This window comes from Argentina silus, assembly GCF_951799395.1.
Source record: "Argentina silus genome assembly, chromosome: 20".
NCBI classification, from domain to species: Eukaryota; Metazoa; Chordata; class Actinopteri; order Argentiniformes; family Argentinidae; genus Argentina; species Argentina silus.
This window is the reverse complement of record NC_139674.1, coordinates 6,750,991-6,773,791: the sequence shown is the minus strand read 5'-3', so window position 1 is coordinate 6,773,791 and position 22,801 is coordinate 6,750,991. Positions and strand designations below refer to the sequence as shown.

The window sequence follows — 22,801 nt, the reverse complement described above, 5'->3', positions numbered from 1 at the left end:
GACATCACACGCCCTCATACCTAAGCACATTCCTGTTATGCCTGCAACCTCATAAGCGTGACCTTCCCCCATATGATTCTATCTCTCGTCTATGATCCTATGCCTGATAACAATTTGGATTTGATGAGATATAAAAACCCTTGTTTGGTTTTGTTTGGACCTTTAGGCACACAAACCTCATTGTGAGCATTTGATTTTTGTTTAGTGAAACCAAAACTCGACTGTGCTCCTCTCCCTCTGACTGTGCCCCTCTCCCCCTGACTGTGCCCCTCTCCCTCTGACTGTGCTCCTCTCCCCCTGACTGTGCTCCTCTCCCTCTGACTGTGCCCCTCCCCCTCTGACTGTGCCCCTCTCCCTCTGACTGTGCTCCTCTCCCCCTGACTGTGCCCCTCTCCCTCTGACTGTGCCCCTCTCCCTCTGACTGTGCTCCTCTCCCCCTGACTGTGCCCCTCTCCCCCTGACTGTGCCCCTCTCCCCCTGACTGTGCTCCTCTCCCCCTGACTGTGCCCCTCTCCCCCTGACTGTGCCCCTCTCCCTCTGACTGTGCCCCTCTCCCCCTGACTGTGCCCCTCTCCCCCTGACTGTGCTCCTCTCCCCCTGACTGTGCTCCTCTCCCCCTGACTGTGCTCCTCTCCCGCTGTGCAGAACTGTTTGGGGCTAATTTACACCGTGCACATGGACAGCCTCAACTATCCCTTGGAAACCGTCGTGGGAAACCTCCTCACCTGTGTCATCCCCATCGCCGGAGGCTCCCAGGTAAAACACACAAACACACACGCTCACACGCTCACACACAGCTGTATGTCTGGGACATAAACCCCCATATCCCGCTGGACCCCCTGTACATTGGTTCCTGCAGCTTCTTCAGCCAGCTAGCTTACTAGCATGTTGGCTAATGCTGAATGTTAATGTGTAAACTTCCAAGGCTGGTTGGTATGTGATTCTAAGCCCCAGGTGCTGTGACTATGCTGGGTATGTTGCAGGGGAAGGGTGCCCTGCCATGGAGACGGTTTACTCTCTTTAAGATGCATGAAGGGTTAAATCTATGTTATGAAATGGTTTCTCTATTTTTTTTCCTGGTGACTTCTGCCCTCCTCCCGGTCATTATTTGTGTGTGTGTGTGTAATCTGGGTATGTGTGTTTGTGTTTGGGGGGGTTGTTTTGTGGATTAAATACATATTTCTTAAAACTGAGATGAATCCCATAAAGTCCTAGTTTTATAGGAAATCCCTTTCCCTGTGGGTCAGATTATAGACCCTCTTTCAGATGAGCCCCTAAGATTAACTGTGGCCATAGTAACCATCTTCCAATTATATACAGTATTCATATTGAGTGTTTAGGGCTTTGGTTTGGAGTTTATCATCTATTCTCTAATACCTACATTTGTTACCTTGTGTTACATGTAATTGAACCCCCCTGTACATTGGTTCCTGTGTGTTACAGATAAATGAGTCCCCTGTATGTAGTTTAGACTCTGTTCCTCAGGCCCTAGCCTGTGACTGGCTACTGGGCTGTCTTCAGGTAACACACCTTCCGGCAGCTTCTACCAACCAATCAGCTCATTGTGATTCTATCTATTCAGATGATCGACATGAATATAATTTTTTCTATATTCATATATTTTTTTTTCTACAATCATGTAAAACCACAGTGATTGATGGCACTCAGTGGTTTGCACTCTGCTTCTGTGGGTTCTGTTGCTTTATGATGCTTACATTCACCTGATTATCGTTTTCGATTTCAGTTATAGTGCCTTTCTCTCGTTTGTCATGATCTAATGGGGTTCCCATTATTAATCTGCTACGGAAGTGCACAGAGTTCTCACACACACACACACACACACACACACACACACACACACACACACACACACACAGTGTGTCTTGCTGGTCTGAGCTCTGGCACTGGGTGACCATATGTGGCAGCAGATGGCCTCTTAGCAGGCAGTGTGGTTTCTGAAGGAGAGACTCAACTAATCAACACACACACACACACACACACACACACACACACACACACACACACACACACACACACACACACACACGTGAGACCTTCAGCCATTTGATAGTTCATTGGGACATACAGTTCTCTGTCTCCTGTAGGTCCAATTTGTGAATACAGGTGCAACAACATGTTTACTCAGATCAGATGTAAAGTGAATGTCATTGGGACTGAAGCCCGGTCATGTCATGTCATGTCATGTCAGCTGCTGTCATCCCAGCCAAGCACTGCACCCGATCCACTTTACTACAGGAACCAGCAATTATCTCAACTGTCAACACACACACACAACACAACCTTTGACACAATTGCCCCCGGACTGAATAGGAGTGTCACATGTGACCTGCCTTTGTGTGTGTGTGAGAGAGAGAGCGTGTCTCTGTGAGTGATTGAATTGATTATGGTTGAAAATCAGACTGTCTGCTTAGTCAGTGTCTCCACAAGGACTCCCAGTTACCGGGAGGCATTCCAGCCCAAGGACACTCACAGTCTGCCAAGTGCTATAAAGTTCTTAACTGTAATCCTTAAACATTAACTACGAAACAGAAACTCCACCAAAAATTCCACTTCTGATTCCACCTTATTGGAAAATACCAAGGTTTCACAAGTGGTACATTTCCAGCTCAGGGCCTGAGGTCATTGGTACCTTGTCTGAATTAATCAAGTGATGCATGCTGTGTCACACCCTGAATGTAACTAAACTGTTATTAAATAGAATTTCGATATTCCCCATTGTCGACAGCTGGTATTGCCTCATGTCACGTTTCATGTCTTTGTTAATGTCGTTTTGCTCTCATGCCGTCTTGTCACGCTGTATATTTGTATTGTCTTATTATATATGTTTTATTGTCATATTGTTTGTTTGTTTGGGCCTTGTTCGGTTCTGCTGTCTCTAACCTGCGTGTTCTCCTGTGGTGTGTGTTTCTCGTGTAGCCGGGCCAGGAGGAGAGAGAGGAGAGCTTGGTACGCCTGACTTTATTCTCCTCTAGTGTCCATCAATCAGCTCCTAGCTTCCCCTCCTTCCTCAACGGACCCCTCCTCTCTGTGTACCTAATCCACTCTCTCCACCCATCCTCGTCCTCTGCTGCCAAATCCAAACGCAGACCACTATCACTGGGAAACCAATCGAATCGCTTTGATAAGACTCGATCTGTGACCCAATGGCTGATCATTTCACATAGGCATACCTATCATTGGTTGCCCCCCCCCCCCCCCCTCCCCCTCCCCCCCCCCCAATTCTCAGGTCAAATTGACCAGTAGAGTGACAGCTGGTTGAGTCACTGCATCGATGTCTCAACAGCTCACCCATTTGCTGCTGCTGCTGCTATAGAGAGCTGCATGTTCCAGCCTTTCCTTCCCAGCTATAGCCTACACAGTCCTAGCTGGTATTTTAAACACTTTCAGATGAAGATTTGGCTCTTATGTATGGGGTTCTGGAGTTTCTTTGAAATTACCTTCAAATAAATTCCATATCTAATGACCATTGCATTTGAAGAATTTCAAAATGTTCATGCCTGAAAGTACTTAAAATACATATTCTTACTCGTTAAAGAACGTAGATACTGTTTATTTCTTTGTGCTGTTGTGCCTCCATGTACTGTGTGATCTTTGTATCAATCTTCCCTATTCTAAAGCTGTGATGGTGTTTCTTTGTGATCTACTGGACCCCTTCCTTGATCTGAAATCATATCCCTCCAAACGTCTTTGTTCCAGCGCCTTTACTGATTGTTTTCACAGCCGAGACTGTCTAACTCTAATGCAGATCCTCATTTCACAGTGCTAGTCCTGGATTTGTATGCTTTTTGATCCAGGAAACAAACAAAACAATGGTAGCCTACACTGTACCGAAAAATGAAGATCTCCGATCTACCCAAAATCTGAAATCAGCTTTGCTTTGACACCTTACTACAACAACCTACCTGAGACATTTACACACTGCAATTAAAAGTTCGCCAATGCAAGGTGTGTCATGAAGGTTTCAACCCAAACCATCCTCAGTCTGTTTCTCCTTCTCTTCGTCACATGGCCGTGAGACCTGTCTGGTAATTTGAGGATCTGAGAGAAAAGATCTACCATGAATAAACAGACACTGCTCCAGTGTTTTGAAACCGACACAGCTCTGGTGATTCAGAAACTGAATATCAATCAATCAGACATGGAATCACTCTGTGCTCTGCCCTTTCTGTCTATTCTCTCTTCACACCATGAAACTCAGTGGAAAATTGCTTATGTATTTAAACCTGGCATGTCGTTGGTATTCCGCTGCTGTAAAGACCCATTGATACGGTGGGTTGATTTAATCTTGGGTAAGGGCGTTGCTATGGAGTCGTGTCCTCCGTCCCCTCCTCTTCAGCTGGAATGGCCTGTATAATTCTAACGTATCTGCTAAGCCCTCTGTGATTCACCTTCTCCCCCTGACTCACTCTGCCCTCTGTACATTCATATTCTGTACATTCATATTCTGTACATTCATATTCTGTACATTCAAACCCTCCGTGATTGTGTTCAAGGGGAGCTGTTAAACCCCGTTTTCGAAGGAAGAGCGTTCACACTTTGTTTTCCCTTCCCTCCACCCCCTTTCTTTCTCTCTCTCTCTCTCTCTCTCTCTCTCTCTCTCTGTAGAGGACTATAACGTTGGGGGCGGGCGATCGGCAGGTCATCCAGACGCCCATTAACGACTCCCTCCCTGTCAGCGGCAGCAGCGTGGCCCAGCTCTTCAGACAGCTTGGTACGGCCAATCACAACGCAGTTTACTCAGCCCTGGTACCAATGAGGGATGCCATTCTGATCAGTTAAACACTACTGATCGTTAAGATAACGTTAACCTGTGGTTCCATCACTGGATGAGTCATGATACGTGTAGAAATCGTGGTCCCCTGTGGCTCAGTTGGTAGAGCATGGTGCTAACAACGCTTCAGTTGTGGGTTTGATTCCTGCTGGGACCATATATACTGAAAAATGTAGGCACTCACTGCAATGTAAGTCGCTTTGGATAAAAGCGTCAGCTAAATGGCATATATTATTATTATATATTAGAAATGTTTGGTACTTCTTCTCCTGTTAAGTGCCAGAACCGAAATGTAAAGTGAATGTGTTGGATGTCCCGTGTCTCTGTCTCCCTCAGGTATAGTGAATGTGCTATATCTGTTCTGCGCTGCTCTTACGGAACACAAGATCCTGTTCCTGTCCAGCAGCTACCAACGCCTAACAGATGCCTGCAGAGCACTGCTGGCCATCATGTTCCCCCTCAAATACAGGTGTGTGTGTGTATCTGTGTATCCTTTTCAATCTGAAATGCATTAATGAATGTCGTAATTTGATTTATGACCTACCGGCTTTTGGTTGTTGAGATAGCGGTCTCTTTGTTCTGGGTATACAAGTAATTAAGGTAAATAAAACTTTCCACACCGTTGTTATCTCCTAATCTCATTTCTCGTATTGCTTGACCTGTTCCTGTTTCTCTCCGTTCAGTTTCACTTACGTCCCGATCCTGCCGGGGAAACTCCTGGAGGTGCTGAGCACGCCCACGCCCTTCATTATCGGAGTCAACTCCTTCTTCCGCTTGGAGACACAGGAACTGGTGGGTCCTCCTCACATGACAAAATGATAGTCTCTCCCATTGTAGCATAGTAGACTAGATTCAAGATTCAAGATGGTTTTATTGTCATATGCACAACAATTACAGAGCAATCGCTGGCAATGAAATTCTTAAGTCTTGGGCTCCTCCAACAGTGCAATAAGAAGTGTAAATAATAAAAATAAAAGAAACAACAACAATAACAATAATTACCTAAATACAAAACTAAATAAATGTAAATGTAAAATGTAAAAAGTGAAATGTAAACAGACGTTTTTATCCAGATGTCGACTGGTATAAAGTGGCATTTTATAAACTAGTCTCAGGGGCCTCGCTGGGCTTGCAAACTGATGTTGAATTTTGGAATTGGTTAAAATTTAGTTAAGGTTAGGGTTAGCATTCATGGTTCGTAGGCCCAGCAAAGCCTCTTAGTCACTCCAACTACAACACAACTACTCACCCTGCTGTATCTCAGTAATGGTGTCCGCCTGGTGCCCATGTGAGCAGGGTTAGGCATACGTCTGATTTCAGTTAGTGAGTTTCTGATGACTTCATGCTGGGTTCCTCCCTATCTTCTGACTGTAGTCTGGAATTGACCTTGATTAGAAGGATATATACTGAAAAATGTATGGACTCACTGCAATGTAAGTCGCTTTGGATAAAACCATCAGCTAAATGGCGTATGTTATGTTATATTATTGTATTAGGAGGAGAGAATGTGTTTGATGTCAACTGTCTGACCCACTCATCTAAAGTGGATCGTTCATAACAAGCCGGTCCTGCTGTGTTCTAGCCATATGAAACCAGTTTTAAAAATGCCTTTGGAAATACCTTCATCAGCATAATGGCCTTTGTAAACCATGCCAAGGTAAATTACCAATATACCTTTAATCGCGATCCTTATTCCATATCCAAAGGAATGTTGGATGACTTTGAAAGTATTTCACTTTAGGTTATTAGAGCCGAATGAGGGTGTAATGAATGATTCCAGGGTCGAGGTCAGTAGTGGTGCATTAAACTACAACTATGTGGTCCCTCGCCATGCTAGTTAATGTAGCGATGCTCAGACAACAAACTGCCTGTGTGTAATCTACTGTATGAAGTCACATGGCTCTGATTAATTGATTGAAGAGCGTAAGGGGTCAAGGGTAAAAGGTTATCGCCAGGGCAACCCCATTCGCCGTCAATTGAAATGTACGTTTCATTGCTAAGGGAGGATAGGGAATGAATGGCTGTTGACAGAGGCGTTTGTCTGTCACGCTCCTGTGTTTGCCAGTCAGCCAGTTACTGTAATCAGCCTCTACAGTGTACAGTGGTCTCTTATCAACAATGGTAAAATCAGAGATACTGACGTGTGTGCGCGTGCGTGTGTGTGTGTGTGCTTAATCTCCAGTTGGACGTGATTATCGCCGACCTGGATGGCGGCACGGTGACGATCCCAGAGTGTGTTCACGTCTCTCTCCTCCCCGACCCTCTCCTACAACAGACCCAGACCGCCCTCTCCATGGTAACCACCACACCAGCACTGCAACACCCTAACACACCACTGCAACACCACGACCTCAAACCTAGACACACCGCAGCCCAACAGGCTAGCAGGACTTCAACTATGTCGCAATACCGCTTTAACCCTGCACCGCCACCTCCCACACAACAACCCTGTCAGCGAGACCTTGCCCGAACACACCTAATATTTCGACACCAAAGTCAATATTTTTCAAAAACAAGTTCTCCGAACAGCCTCATCTTAATCCAACATCTCTCTGCCAGCATGATCTGGTAAATTCCTCTTATCTGTAGACCTGCTGTTTGTAGTTGAAGATAACATCCCCTATGTGTTTTACATATCTGATTTCTGTGTACTATTGGTAAAAAGCATGCCTTTCCCATCAGAAACTTCAGCAAACAAGGAGTTAGTTTATTTAAGTCACGTTTTATTGAATGATGAGATTGTTATTGTAAAAGCAGTTGTTTGGTGGGACACTACTAACTACCATATACTGTACAAGTCACATTCCATCCCATTTAGCATACTGTAAAACAGTTAGCCTGTGATAATCATTCTGTACACGACAGTATAAAGCAATATATCCATAAACCCATTATGACTGTAGTGTAGAAAGCAAATGAGAGTTGGGACATTCCAGAGCATGGTTTCCTTATATAGCCAAATAAAGTTCATGAAAGATTGGGTCTTTCCATCTTCAATGAGTGTGGGGGAATTATTTGTTTGGAGGAGATGCTTGTGTGGCATTGGCATTGACTCCTCACTTTCAGCCCAAACATGCACAGTGTGTTAACGGATAGGATCTGGGAGGGATATGAATTATAGAATCTGACATGTTCTCACACAGGACATATTTGGGAACATTTTATTCCCTAGATAAAGATGTCCTCCCCTTATTCTTAATATCAGTCAAAGTTTAATAATTGTTTTAATTCAAAAAGAACATAAAGATATGAATGTTCATAGTTCAGGCAGACAAGATTACATCTCAATATAAATGGAGCCCTTGGCACAGAACATAGAATCCCATGTTTGCGTGTTTTCTAATTCTGCCGTAACTCTTGTAAAACATGGTACAGTACATGTAACTAGATCCAGTGTTTATGAGTCTATGCTGCACGTATTGTCTAAGGCTCTCTGCACGCTCTGGGCTTTGTCTCAAGCCTGCTTCCCTCTCTCTGATCTCCGCTGGCTGCGGGGCAGGTAACACCATCCACACTGGATCTGCACTGTTGCTATCCAATCTGTCACGTTGGAACTGTATACCAAGGAAGAGGAGAGAGGGATGGAAATAAACAAGAGAGCAAAGCGAGGAAACGCAAAGAAAAGAAAGTAGTTCAGCCTCTGAATCTCTTAAAACATATAACACTGCACGCAAACTTGTGTAAAACATAATTTAAAGCTGTTTCCGTAATGATTCCAGCCATAACGATGGCTCCCTAAGCGCAGTACTTTTCCATTGTGCTGCATTGCCATGGAGAGACACATCACAGAAACATTGTTGTTTAAACATTGGCAAAAAAAAAACATTGTCTGATGTTTGATGAACTACACAGTGGAAACAGCAAGGTAGCGGCCAGCACCTGTCCATGTGAGTAATGGATGTGTTGCTTCTCAACGTCAATCCAATGACGTAGCCTTTGTAATAGGCAGGGGTGTTCCTCAGTGCTCCTGTGGTTGCTTGTGGCTAACTTTCTTTTATTAGGAGAGGGAGGAGTCTTCTCTCCCTTTGGCTCTTAGAGACCATGCTACTGTGAGAAGCATTCATGAAGTGTCATTCAAAATTCAGCAGGGATGGTGTTGTACTGTACACAGGTCTGTCTGTCTGTCTGTCTGTCTGTGTCTGAGCGAGCTGTGGCCATAGAGATTCCTTAGTGCTGGTGCTGTATGGCCAGAATGGGAGACTGGGCCTGTAACCAAGCCCTGTAATGCAGGGTGCATTTCACTGGGGGCAGTCAAATGTATCTTGAGCAAATAAAGCTTCCTTAGCCAATGAGACACAGAATGTATGTGTGTGTGTGTGTGTGTGTGTGCGTGTGCGTGTGCGTGTGCGTGTGTGTGTGTGCGTGTGTGTGTGCTTGTCTTGTGCTCCTCGGCCTCTGTGACTTGTGTGGAGTCTCTGCATTTCTGCCTGTCTGCACCGTCTGTCTCTGTGCGGCGCCAGCCCCGATCCTAGACTGAGGGTCCGTGCAGCTGTCTGTCTGGATGGGTTCTGACCCGCATTGTCAGGAGGGGGAACAGAGCCGAGCCCCAGACAGCCCAGCCAGCTCACATAACGGGCCTGAGTGACCCTCACCCCAACCGGGACAGACAGGATAATTGCGAAAGCGGGAAAACCGATAGCAGGGCTTTTGTAACGTAGGGATAGTTAATTTGTTTAATCGCCTGGAAAAGTTATTTGGAGGGTTGGAGGAGGTTGGGGAGGAGGTTGGGGAGGTGGTGGGCGATGGCTGTAGCGATGCTGGTGTAGATTGTTGGGCAGCAACGGTAGCCCTGGGCTTAATTGTGCACTATCCTCGCAATTAGCTAAATGTATTCACCTTGCGCCTCCTCATACTGTACCCACCAAACATAAACAGGACTTAACAGCTTTAAGGAGAGCTCTGCAGCTCATTCTGTTAATGGCTGTCTACCGGAAACTGCTGCCGAGCCTGTATTCAAGTTGTTGTTTATTTGAGAGATTTCCAAGTATTAAAATCTTCCCATAAAAGCTTTTAACTGGACAATCCAGTTCCAGACTGAATGTTTAATATGTAAGACTATAGTTTTGATTATGCTAACTCGTTTGTTTGTTTGGGAACATGTTGTTGTAATGTGACTCCTTTGTCCTGTTGTGATTGCAGGTGTTGGACCCAGAGCTGGAGATAGCTGACCATGCCTTCCCCCCATCCTCCACGCAAGCCTCTTCACTCAAGATCCAAGTAATGTCCCCTTTCAGTTCTTTGTGCAAAATGAGTCTATCTCTCCATCTCTCTCCTCTGTCTCTTTGTTTGGCGTAAAATTCCAGTAGCAGGAATGTCTCTGAAAATTTAGAGATTTCCCAGGCTCGCTGTCCTGTGTGTCTATGTGTGTGTGTGTGTGTGTGTGTGTGTGTGTGTGTTTTCATTTACTATCTGTGTGTGTGTGTGTGTTGTAGGATAAGGAGATCCGGGCTATTTTTCTGTGGCTGTTCGCCCAGATGTTCCAAGGCTATCGCTGGTGTTTGCACATTATCCGCATCCACCCAGAACCAGTCATCCGCTTCCATAAGGTACAAAACAGCACCCTCTCCCTCTTAAAATGACTACACTACCACTACACTAGCTACCTATTAAACACTACTCATCAGATGCTCCAAATGAGACTTACAGACCAACATTCTGTCTATGAAATTCTGTACCGTGTGTGTATGTGTGTGTTACATTTACATTTACATTTATGGCATTTAGCAGACGCCTTTATCCAAAGCCTTACAACAAAGACTTACAACAAATACATTTATTTAAGTTAAGTGAATCATCTGTCCATCAGTCATCATAAGATAAAGTAGTCAATGCTCGGGCCAGGGGCCATAGGCAGTCACAATGTTAGAAAAAGGTGTGTGTGTGGTGTGTGTGTGTTTCTGACTGGCTTATTTTCCCCTCCAGGCTGCATTTCTGGGCCAGAGGTCTCTGACGGAGGATGACTTCCTGATGAAGGTCTTGGACGGGATGGCGTTCGCAGGGTTCGTATCGGAGAGAGGGCCGCCTTACAGACCCACGGACCTGTTTGACGACGTGAGTCTTCCTTACCGCGTCAACTCAGTGATACCAATGGCCAAGACGTACAGGAGAGATGCAGAGATGTGCTTAACCTCTTCCCCTTCCTGTCCCCACAGCTGATAGCCAATCAGGTGACGCGTATTCGCCAGGAGGAGTGCAGCCCACACAAAGTCATGAACCACATCAAGGAGCTGGCTGAGCAGCTCTTCAAAAACGTCAGTGCCTTGAAAACGACAACAGTTTAGCTTTATTTAGATGCTAGTGCTAACTCAAGGATGGTTTTAGGCTCTCAGTGTCAGTCTCCCACTGTCCCAACGTTTCCCCATCCTTATCTTATTTGCCCTGTTGTGTTCTCTCAACGTCCGTTTACTTTCCCTCCCTCAGGAGAACCCGTACCCGGCGGTGGCCATGCATAAGGTGCAGCGGCCGTCTGAGACCTCTGGGCAGAGCGCCCCCCAGAACAAGGCCATCTTCCCCCTGCTGGACGACGTCACAGTCCAGCTCTTCATCGACCACGCCGCCGCCAAGCTTAGGACCGCCCCACCCGTGGTCAAGGCGGAACTCAAGGCCTTGGTACCCTCCGGACCCCCCCTGGGTGAGCTGGACAGGACACACTGACATCAGGGAGGGGGGGCGTAGTGGTGGTGTGGGCGGAAGAGGGCCTGGGGTTTGGAGAGGTAGCAGTATAAGGAGGGGGGGGGCGGTTGGAGGTACTGGGGCTTTTAAGAGGTGGTTGAAAGCGACTGATAGAGACAGTGGTTTTAGCATTGAAAGGTGGCCTGGTCTGTCATTAACATTGGATGTGAGAGGGAGAGGTAAAGGATGGGGTTAAAAAGAGACTGATACACTTTGGTGGTTTTAAAGAGATTGGCAGGTAGCAAAGACTTGTCAGATAAAAGAACCTGACCCAGACAGTGCCGGAGTGCCATGTCAAGAACACTTGAAGAGCAACCTCCCTGTTCACCCGTCCATCTCTCAGCATGACTTTAATTGAGCTGTATTCACTGTAGACTGATGAATGGGCTGTAATGACTCCTGTCTTCTGTATGTTCCAGGAGAACAAGTTGACAGGAATGGGCACGTGCTAGCGAACAGCGCACGCAGGCTGGAGGTGGTCAGGAACTGCATCACCTACATCTTCGACAACAAGATGCTGGAGGCCAAGAAGGTGAGTGGCCTGCGACCGCAGCGTCATCTCCTCAGACTTGGCCATATCGGACACAAAATAAACAGTTTGACAGCCTTTCGGCGGTAAAGATCTGTCGCTAAACATGTCGCCCACTCTCTCCCCCTAGCTGATGCCAGCGGTACTGCGGGCGCTGAAAGGAAGGGCGGCCCGGGTGTGTCTGACCCAGGAGCTCAACCAGCACGTCCTGCAGAACCGAGCCGTGCTGGACGACCAGCAGTTTGACTACGTCGTCCGCATGATGAACTGCACCTTACAGGTAAACCTGAGCAGGCAGCTGCCCCTTCAGGAGATCCAGCAGTTCAGTGCACACGTGTTTGAGGTTGTTGTCACTTGTCAGTGTCGGGAACATCATCCACTCTGTGTTTCTCCGAAGCCGTGATAGCGTCACTATCTATTTAATATTGATAATGTGATTGAGCATATGGTACATGTTCTTCTTTGTACACTGTGTAGTGTTTGTGTGTTTGTAAGCTCCATCACTGACAGTGATTCAGAAACACGGTGACACGTTGACCTGTTGTCTTTCTGCTCAGGACTGCTCTCACATGGACGAGCACGGTATCGCAGCTGCCCTTCTTCCGCTGGTCACGGCCTTCTGCAGAGTAAGTCTGTGAACGTACGCAAATCACCCCTAATCATTCGTGTAATTCTTCCAATCCCTGGAAGTGCTCTGCCCCTAATGCTGTGGTCTTGTGTGTGTGTGTGTGTGTGTGTGTGTGGTATCTGTGGTGTCTGACAGAAACTTGGAGCAGGCATCACCCAGTTTGCCTACAGCTGTGTGCAGGAGCACATGGTGTGGACCACCATGCAGTTCTGGGAGGCCATGTTCTACAGCGACGTGCAGAACCACATCCGGGCCCTGTATCTGGAAACAGACGAGGGAGAGCAGCACAGCCCGGTAAGGACCGCTGCCACTACACGCCTGGAGTATCAGAACCACCGGTGACAATGTGCTTGGATGTATAGTTGAAGTTTGTTGACCTCTATGGTCTTTTTAAAGCTTGTAAATTCTATCCCTTTTTTATGATAATTTTTTGGCTGTGTGTCAAAGGGTGTGTGTTACCCGAAATACATTTTCATGTGTGTTTCTGGTCATCATTTCGCGTGCAGCTGCATCATAACTATCGAAACGCCAGGTCTGTTTACTTGTTAAAAAGATCTCATACCGTGTTAAAATGCGGCAGACAAGAGTTTTTGCACTCCGACCCTGCTCTGAAAGTTCCGCTTTAAGCATCAAACACTGGAATGTAAACGTAACTGAGCATGGTAGCTTGTCTTCTGAGAAGGTCTTTTGATTTGTCGCCAAACTCGCCTCTGACCTTTTGCCCTTTGCCCTCCCCCAGTCCCGGGCGCAGCAGGACGGGGCAGGTGGGGGTCAGGAGGACCTCAGTGCTCTGGAGCTGGCGTCTGAGCAGAGCCGGCTGTGGCCCACGCTCGACAAGGACAAACAGACTGAGCGTGTGCAGAAGGAGGAGAGCACGGTGTTCAGCCAGGCCATCCACTACGCCAACCGCATGAGCTACCTGCTGTTGCCCCTGGATACCAGCAAGAACCGCCTGCTCCGCAGCGCCGGCCTGGGAGACGTGGAGAGTGTCAGCAACAGCTACGTCACTAACAGGTACACACACACACACACACACACACACACACACACACACACACACAGACACACACAGACAGACAGACACACAGAGACACACACACACACAGACACAGAGGATTGGAGATAAATCTAGTATCTGCATTTAATAATTTTGTTATTTTGCAGCATTGCCGGCAGCATGGCGGAGAGCTACGACACAGAGAGCGGCTTCGAGGACGCTGAGAGCTCAGACGTGGCCAACTCTGTGGTGCGCTTCATCAACCGCTTCGTAGACAAAGTGTGTAACGAGAGTGGAGTGACCAACGAGCACCTGAAGGCGTTACACACCATGATACCAGGTACGGAAGGGGGGGGGTACTTGGTAAATGGGGCAGAGTGGGGATATGAATAAGTAAATAAATAATAATAATAAGTAAGTAAAGTAAAGGGGCTGTGACGTAGACAGGGAGGGTCTGTGGTCCTCTTTGGCTCAGTTGGTAGAGCATGGCGCTAACGACGCTTAGGTTGTGGGTTCGATTCCCTCTGAGACCACATATACTGAAAAATTTATGCACTCACTGCAATGTAGGTCGCTTTGGATAAAAGCGTCAGCTGAATGGTGTATATTCTTATTATATTCTTATGAATATGTCAAGAAGTTGTTAACGTGCTCAAGCTTCCGAGACAGAAAGTGAATCTGTATGGCGGTAGTATCTGAGTTAACTCTCTCTCCATCCCCCCAACAGATATCGTTCAGATGCACATCGAGACGCTGGACGCAGTCCACAGGGAGAGTAAGCGCCTCCCGCCGATCCAAAAGGTAACCAATTCCCTATTTTACATTGCGCTGGACAAAGGCCATGCAGAAGCCAAGCCAGCCCCGCCCAACCCTCTCTCCACCAATCCCTACAGCTCAGTGTCACAGTGCCACGGCAGGTACGTCTGTCTGACCGACAGCAACCGCGTGACTCACACCTCAGTGCAGTGCATGCTGGGTGTTGTAGTTCCTTTCCCCCATCTCCCTCTCTCTCTCTGTCTTGAAAAGCCAGGGTGTTAACTGGGACTGTTGTGCCTTCAGACAGAAGGGTTCTGTTTGTTTTGTACGGAGTGTGCTGCTCGCTGTTGGAGCCTCGTCTCTGCATGCCTGTCATATCAGTGTGACAATCTCTCGCAGTTGGATGAAAAACGGAAGTAAGGTCCACACACTCAAATGCTCCACCACGTTCCTTTATTTATAAGCTTAACAGACAACATTTCCTTGTAGGATACAAACGTCGTCTGTTTTAGCTTACATAAAGGCACGTGGTGGAGCATTTGAGTGTGTGGAGCATTTGAGCATTTGAGTGTGCCCCACGTTTCACCCCACTTAGGGATGTGTGTGTTGGTTTGACATTTACTCGTATTTAGAAGGTTCCCGTTGCATGTTTTGGAGCTCTGGAACGCTTCGTAATTAAGTTCCAATTAGGAACACAGGTTTTTAGCGCAGCATATAATACCGCAGAGAGCATCTCCGATTTCAACCAATCAAAACTCCCAGAACCCGGTCTGTTTTTCGTGCGTAAGCACCGGTGTGAATTTCAGTCAAAATGTGGGGCTTCAGGTGTTGCGCAACGGGTTATGAAATCGGTTATGAAACGTTTCATTAATTATGAGTTCAGTTGCTCTTTTTTGGTGAAGCTGCCCCATGGGTAAGCTTCTCAAGCATCGCTAGGGAAAAGGAAGGGATGCGTGGAGCCAGATGGTCTTTCTTTACAAGCTAGACCTGGTGCTTATTCATACTTTGAATAATTTGCGATGCATCCCACGGATACTTCTCAGTTAGAGTTTTAGAATGTTTGTGAGAATTATACAAGTGGTTGTAAACATGCTTGTCTCTACTTCAGAGAAAAAGTCTTAATAAAAATATATGAATATTCGAAAAGGTTTTATATCCAACTTTGTAAACATACCCACATACACAGGGCTATATTTTCCTTTCTGTTTATTTGACTTGTTGTGCGTTGGGTTGTCCTCGCCAAGATCCCACCAGCCCCTACGCCATTTACATATCAGGGCAGCTTTAGGTTACGTAACCATAACAACATACGTTCTGAGGCAAAATGTCTCTGTTTTGAGTTGTTTGTTTTTTGTGTCTCTGTCCTGCCTGGTCTCTGTTGATGACTGGTGCTTCAGCATGGGCTCTGGGTTGATGTGTGCCTTTTGTTTGGGGACTGTGTTCCTGTTTATTAACTGAATAATAGCAGACTAACACGGCAGCTCGGATGACCAAAGGGCGATCTAGGAATACCATCTCAGTGTCAGTTGGACACTCAGCGCTAACAGCCCCTCCCTCTCTTATTTCTCTCTGCCCCTCCCCTCCCCTCTCCTCTCCTGTCTTCCCCTGCCCCTTTCACGCAATCCTGATTTTTTTGTTCCCCCTCCTCTCCTCCCCTCCCATCTATATCCCCCTCTTTACCCTTTCTATCCCACCCCCCCCTCCTCCTGCCCCCCTCCTCTCTCTCCTTCATCCCCTCTTCTCCCTCCCTCTCTCCGTGTGCAGCCCAAGCTGCTGAGGCCCCTGCTGCTGGCGGGGGAGGAGTTGGTGATGGACGGCATGCGCGTGCACCTGATCTCAGACGGCCGTGACGAGGCCACGGGGGCCATGGGGGGTCCGCCGCTGCTGCCCGCCGAGGGCGCCATCTTCCTCACCACCTACCGCCTCATCTTCAAGGGCACGCCCAACGACCCGCTGGGTAAGATGGCATGCATGCTCACACGTACACACTCACACGTACACACTCACACGCACACACACACGCACACACATGTACACACTCACACATATACGTACACACTCACACGTTCTCACTCTCACTCACTCAGACACACACCCACACACACGTCATCTCTCTCATAACCATGACTTGTTGCTCTGGCTGTGCAGTGGGGGAGCAGGTGGTGACGCGTTCGTTCCCCATCGCCTCTCTGACCAAGGAGAAGAGGATCTCCGTCAGTCTGCCCATGGACCAGTTCATCCAGGAGGGCCTGCAGCTACGCTCCTGTACCTTCCAGGTACCCTCCTCCACCCTCACATCCCCATGCACACTCTGACAGCCCGTTGGTCTCTCCCCGGCCCACGTGTCCAGTTCCTCCTCACTCTCCCTGACATCCATACACACCTCCGCGCTGTCCTGCTTACTATTATTACCCCCCCCCCCCCCATCCCCATCCCCAGTCCAGCCCAGCCCAGCGTATCTTAACTCAATCTACAGTTCTCATTCATTTCTCAGGCTAACATGGTGGTAATGTGTGTGTGTGTGTCCGTGCGCCCCTCTAGCTGATGAAGATAGCGTTTGACGAGGAGGTGGCGTCAGACCTGGCCGAGGTGTTCAGGAAGCACATGCACAAGCTGCGCTACCCCCAGCACGTCCAGGGGACCTTCGCCTTCACCGTGGGCCAGTGTGGCAAGATGGTGGTCGAGCACAAGACCAAGGACAAGAACCAGTCACTAAAGTAAGAACACGCATGCACGCGCGCACGCACACACACACACACAGATTTACAATGCACACACACGCACACACACAGATTTTCAATGCACACACACACAGATTTTCAATGCACATGCACGCACACACAGATTTACAATGCACACACACACACACACACACACACACACACACACACACACACACACACACACACTCTGTAGAGTCACTGACACTCACATGTGTGGACAAGTTCTAAAGAAAAGGGAAAAACAAGAACCGATCACCCGAGTAAGTCATCAGACAGACACCGAACAAACAACAGTCACACATTCAGACACACAGCACCATTGTGCCCAACTGTTCAGCATTGTTCCAGTTTCTCAGAGCTGTCGTCACAGTCGGTCCACGGCAGGGGAGTTATCTCCAAAGAGGAAGTACAGAGCAGCAGATATCTGTCACCGAACATCTGACCCCCCCCCCGTCTCACATCCTCAGGGCCGAGGCGCAGAACATCCATTTCAAACACTCAGTAGCTCACTAAATGACAGAGGTGGTGACACACAGCACTACCGTAGCGTTTGACTAAATACAGAGCTGGGCCCGGAGCTGCGCTCTCTGAGGAGACCGCTCTCTGAGGAGACCGCTCTCTGCATACTTGCCCTACTTTCCGCCGCCCGCCTTTGACAAATCCCTTGTTAAAGACATTTCCACGTCCGTAAACTCTACGTTATATCTGACTGAAACAATACAGTACTGCACACCCAGAAGTAATCGGGACAGACGATGTATATTCCTCTGAGTGTGGACGTTAGAAAAGCAGATTAGAGTCCAACTCTCTCTGCGTGGTTGCATGTTATCTCCTGTGCGTGCGTGCGTGCTTGCAATGCTTTTCTTTGCAGCAGAATGTCGTGAGCATGAACATGCAAGCTTAAATGTGTCCTCCCTGTATGTGGGTGTGCACGACGCATGCAACCAGAAAGCGGAGTCTCTAATTCTGCTGGCTGCACCCTCTAACTTATTCTCAGTCAGGCTTCAGGAATGTGTGGCTCAGAGTCCTACTGTCCATTCCATACACTGTAGCAGCCAATAGACCCCCCCCCCCCCCCAAAGTGCGCTTTTCTCTCTCTCTCTCTTTCTCTTTCCTTCTCTCTCTCTCTCGTTCCTTGCCTCTCCCCCCCACTCTCTCTCTCTCTCTCTCTCGTTCCTTGCCTCTCCCCCTCTCTCTCCCCCTCTCTCTCTCTCTCTCTCTCTCTCGTTCCTTGCCTCTCCCCCTCTCTCTCCCCCTCTCTCTCCCCCTCTCTCTCCCCCTCTCTCTCTCTCTCGTTCCTTGCCTCTCCCCCTCTCTCTCTCTCTCTCTCTCTCGTTCCTTGCCTCTCCCCCTCTCTCTCTCTCTCTCTCTCTCTCTCTCTCTCTCTCGTTCCTTGCCTCTCCCCCTCTCTCTCTCTCTCCCCCTCTCTCTCTCGTTCCTTGCCTCTCCCCCTCTCTCCTGTGGGGTATGAAAGGAGCATGAGAGAAAGCTGCCGTTGAATAATTCAGCAGTGGAAAATGTGACATCTCTTCCATCGGCCCTGGAGTTTCCATCTCCGTCGTGTGTCACGCCACTAAAAGGCTCTATTCAGAGATATTTAACCTCAGGACAACATGGCCCTGCCCCCCCCCCCCCCCCCTTCTCCCCCCCCCGTGGTACACCCTGCCAGGCTAATGCATTCATGCCTTTCAATTATGCATCCAGACTACCACTGAGAGAAGTCCTCAGCTTCTGCGTGTGCTTCAGCCTTAATTGGCCGGCGTTTCAAGTACAAACGGAATGCATTTGTACCTTTTTAAATGTCTATCCAGGAAGGACACCAAGTCATCAAGTTCCTCATTAACTGCCTGCCTGTGTGTGTGTGTGTGTGTGTGTGTGTGTGTGAATGAACATGACGTGTTTGAACTGCCCTCCACTGTACTCTCTAATCTAACCTCCCATCTCCTCCCTCCTCTCCTCTCCTCTCCTCTCCTCTCCTCTCCTCACTCCTCCACTCTTCTCCATCCCTCTCTCTCACTTCCACTCATCCTCTTAGAACACTTTCCAAAAACCTGGTGAAGAGCGCCAAGAGGACCATCGGCCGGCAGTACGTGACCCGGAAAAAGTACTCCCCTCCGACCTGGGAGAACCGGAGCAGCCTCCAATCAGAACTGGACGAGGATGAGATCTCAGGTGAGGCACAGTGACTCACGGTTGGTACTGGATGCACCAATGAAAGTACAAGAATGGACATCGCTAGTACTACCATAAACCAACGACACAACCAAGTATACTGTACGTGACTTGCTGTTACGAATATATGTACCATGTGTGTACCATGTGTTAATGTGTACCATGTGTTTGTGTGTGTGTGTGCGTGTGCGTGTGTGTGTCTCTGTCTCTGCAGTTTCTGAGGAGCTGGACCAGAGCTCTCTCACCCTCTCCTCCACCATGCGCTCCTCGGACAGACAGACGATGAGCAACGTGGTGGAGCGGGCCTGTTGCCGTGACTACCAGCGCCTGGGGCTGGGCACGCTCAGTAACAGCCTGACCCGCTCCAAGAACGAGCCCTTCCGCATCTCCACCGTCAACCGCATGTACACGGTCTGCAGGAGGTGAGTTTTACGGTCAAACCGCAGGTAGACCACATCAGGAAAGGAGGTTTATGGTCAACACCACCTTTTAGCTTGACATTTACATTTGTCATTCAGCTGGGGATGCTTTTATTTAAAGCTGTTTTGTCAGTGCATAACAGGGCCAATCAGCACAACAGGAGCATGAATCCAAACTATTTTTGAACACTAAATGCAAAAACGTAGTGGTCGTGTTATTGTGTGGTGGGTGACATTTACAGAGATGTCACCTCACCCTTGCTTCCTCTCCCCCTCTCGCGTGTGTGTGTGTGTGTGTGTGTGTGTGTGTGTGTGTGTGTCTCTGTGCGCTCGTGTGTGTGTGTGCGCTCGTGTGTGTGCATGCTCATATGTGTGTGTGTGTGTGTGTGTGTGTGTCTGTGTGTGTCTGTCTCTGTGTGTGTCTGTCTCTGTGTGTGTCTGTCTCTGTGTGTGTCTGTGTGTGTGTGTGTGTGTGTGTGTCTCAGTTACCCTGGCCTGCTGATCGTGCCCCAGAGCATCCCAGACTCCACCATCCAGCGGATCTCACGCTGCTACCGGCAGAACCGCTTCCCTGTGGTGTGCTGGAGGAACTCCCGCACCAAGGCTGTGCTGCTGCGCTCCGCAGGCCTCCACGCCAAAGGAGTGGTGGGCTTCTTCAAGTCCCCCAACGCCCCCAGCGCAGGTACGAGACAGGAACAGGCCCCCCTTCACTGAGATAGTTGTGGAACAGACCCCCCTTCACTGAGGTAGTTGTGGAACAGGCCCCCCTTCATTGAGGTAGTTGTGGAACAGACCCCCCTTCATTGAGGTAGTTATGATGGTGTTCCAGGGCTGGGTTTGGGTAGATTATACATGATGTTAGCAATGCTGTTTGGGAGAATCAAATGTGTTGTATTGAGTTCGGCATTGACTGTTTTGTGTGTGTGTGTGTGTGTGTCCTCTCCTCCCTCCAGGGCCCTCTCAGGCAGACTCCACCAGCCTGGAGCAGGAGAAGTACCTGCAGGCCATCATCAGCTCCATGCCCTCCTACACGGAGCCCAGCGGCAGAAACACACTCAGCGGGTTCACCTCCACTCACATGAGCACCTCAGGTGGGTCTTTAGGCACTCACACAGGCTCACACACACACACACACACACACACACACGCTCACTCATACATACAAGCACTCAGGTGAGACACACACACACACACACACATACACACGCTCTATAGCCAGTTTGGGATCATTGTGCTGTGTCTTCCTCCAGACTCGTCAGATAAGCTAAGGCAACCCAAGATCGGAGCTCTGATGAAACAGGTGATGGGAGCCAAGGAGGACATGCCTGGAACCTTCAGTCGTGGAGGTGAGCGTGTGTTTGTGTCCCTGTGTGTGAGTGTGTGTGTGTGTGTGTGAGTGTGTGTGTTAATGTGTAAGTGTGTGTGTTTTTTCCCCATCAATTAGTCCATTGACACTCCCCTGACGTAAACGTGTGCTACTGAATGTAGCAGAGTGGTTAGGCATAAAATTCCATGTTGTAAGGCATGTTCATTGGACCTAATTGAATTGGGTGTTTCAACTCAAAGCGGGATGAGGCTTATGTTTCTTAATAATAACCCATTCCTGTACCTCATCTTTGGGTGTGTGTGTGAGTGTGTGTGTGTATGTGTAGTTTGGTACTTGGTGTGTAGTTGTAGCTGTGTGAAACCATCTCCGTCTGTATGGTGTTGGTTAATGGGCATCTCTGTCATTTGACCTCAGCTCTGGGTCAAAGGGCGAGGGTCATCTCGCTCTCTCAGCCCAGAGTTTCAGGCAAGGCCAGGAACCCTTCCAGAGGTACAGTAGGACCCGCACCCCCCCCGCTCCCCCAAACCTAACCAATCAAGTCTCTTTAACAGTGACGTCAGTCTGTCTGCGCTGGCTGGCACCGCTGTCCCTGTGATGTGATGTCATAGCCTGCCTCTTTCAGGACTAACTATTTGTTGTCCTAAACCTGATTTTTTTGCTTTTCTCTGTCGGAGAGCTTTTCTTCCAAGGCATCTTCTCTGCATGCTGGCCTGCTGGCCCGTCTACACACTCTTGACTCTGCAGGCTGTCCTGGTTGATGTCTCTGTTGTTGTGTGTTTGATTACTACTGTCTAATGTGTGTGATGATTGTTGTGGATTTAGAAGAACTAAATTACTTCAAGAAGAAAAAAAATCTAGATTCTGTCGTAGATATTCCATCATTTCTTTCTTGGATAGTTGTTTGTCAGCATGGCTATTAGACTACATAGTCATACAACACTCTATGTATGTAAATATGTGGACTGTGTGTGTGTTTGACAAATGGTGAATGCATACATTCTGTGTGTTCTGATATCCACTGACACGAGCTGTGTGCGTGCCTGTGTGTGTTTAACCCAGGGAAGTGGGGCAGTATCCGGGGCAGTGGGCGTCTGAGTGCCTACAACGCAGATGTGGGGAACAGGCTGGCGGCAGGGAAGGAGTCCCCCCAGCCCAACGGAGGGGTCAGCGAGGCCCTGTTCTTCAGGCAGCAGAGGGCGTACCTCTACATCATCGGGGACAAGTCCCAGCTCAAGGTGACCACCAATACACACACACACACACACACACACACACACACACACACACACTGATACTCTCATGTGAATACTTTTTTCTTGCATCAAAGTTACATAGTTTATGAAAAACAATATTTCATCTTGTTTTTGCATCACCATCCCCCCCCTCCCCCATTACCTCTCTCCCTCAAAATAGAAGAGAGAGATAAAACATTCAACCTCCCAATTCATTTAATAATAAACAGATTATAAGATAAATAATGCACATTGGTTTAGCTTATGGGGTTTACATTGAGACCAAGCATCACAAAAGTCTTTGAAAGTGTTGATTTCAGTGTGTGTTGATTCCCCTTGGCGTGCAGGGAGGGAAGCAGGACTCGTTCCAGCAGTGGGAGGTGGTGCCTATCGAGGTGTGTGACGTGAGGCAGGTGAAGAACAGCTTCAAGAAGCTGATGAAGGCCTGTGTGCCCAGCTCCACCACCTCCGACCCCAGCATGACCTTCCACCGCTGCCTGGAGGAGTCGGAGTGGATGTGCCTGGTACTCATCCCATCTAATCAAAAGAGAGAG

At 48.3% G+C, this 22,801-nt stretch overlaps 1 protein-coding gene across 3 annotated transcripts in view; it reads left to right on the top strand.

Moving 5' to 3' along the window:
• sbf1 (SET binding factor 1) overlaps positions 1 to 22,801 on the top strand; it is a 43,594-nt gene that overhangs the window by 13,951 nt on the left and 6,842 nt on the right. The window contains exons 5-33 of one of the 3 annotated variants that reach the window (XM_083692369.1): positions 646 to 756; positions 2,938 to 2,967; positions 4,627 to 4,732; positions 5,129 to 5,261; positions 5,476 to 5,584; positions 6,975 to 7,088; positions 9,932 to 10,009; positions 10,225 to 10,338; positions 10,715 to 10,843; positions 10,945 to 11,043; positions 11,213 to 11,423; positions 11,884 to 11,996; positions 12,124 to 12,273; positions 12,551 to 12,619; positions 12,757 to 12,915; positions 13,361 to 13,635; positions 13,786 to 13,958; positions 14,346 to 14,419; positions 16,139 to 16,331; positions 16,523 to 16,650; positions 16,916 to 17,091; positions 19,133 to 19,269; positions 19,484 to 19,691; positions 20,174 to 20,370; positions 20,642 to 20,779; positions 20,939 to 21,034; positions 21,430 to 21,504; positions 22,075 to 22,250; positions 22,595 to 22,771. In XM_083692369.1, the coding sequence (XP_083548495.1) occupies positions 646 to 756; positions 2,938 to 2,967; positions 4,627 to 4,732; positions 5,129 to 5,261; positions 5,476 to 5,584; positions 6,975 to 7,088; positions 9,932 to 10,009; positions 10,225 to 10,338; positions 10,715 to 10,843; positions 10,945 to 11,043; positions 11,213 to 11,423; positions 11,884 to 11,996; positions 12,124 to 12,273; positions 12,551 to 12,619; positions 12,757 to 12,915; positions 13,361 to 13,635; positions 13,786 to 13,958; positions 14,346 to 14,419; positions 16,139 to 16,331; positions 16,523 to 16,650; positions 16,916 to 17,091; positions 19,133 to 19,269; positions 19,484 to 19,691; positions 20,174 to 20,370; positions 20,642 to 20,779; positions 20,939 to 21,034; positions 21,430 to 21,504; positions 22,075 to 22,250; positions 22,595 to 22,771 (3,948 nt within the window). The remainder of the gene's footprint in view (positions 1 to 645; positions 757 to 2,937; positions 2,968 to 4,626; positions 4,733 to 5,128; positions 5,262 to 5,475; positions 5,585 to 6,974; positions 7,089 to 9,931; positions 10,010 to 10,224; positions 10,339 to 10,714; positions 10,844 to 10,944; positions 11,044 to 11,212; positions 11,424 to 11,883; positions 11,997 to 12,123; positions 12,274 to 12,550; positions 12,620 to 12,756; positions 12,916 to 13,360; positions 13,636 to 13,785; positions 13,959 to 14,345; positions 14,420 to 16,138; positions 16,332 to 16,522; positions 16,651 to 16,915; positions 17,092 to 19,132; positions 19,270 to 19,483; positions 19,692 to 20,173; positions 20,371 to 20,641; positions 20,780 to 20,938; positions 21,035 to 21,429; positions 21,505 to 22,074; positions 22,251 to 22,594; positions 22,772 to 22,801) is intronic. The other 2 variants (XM_083692370.1, XM_083692371.1) reach the window with 2 other exon arrangements.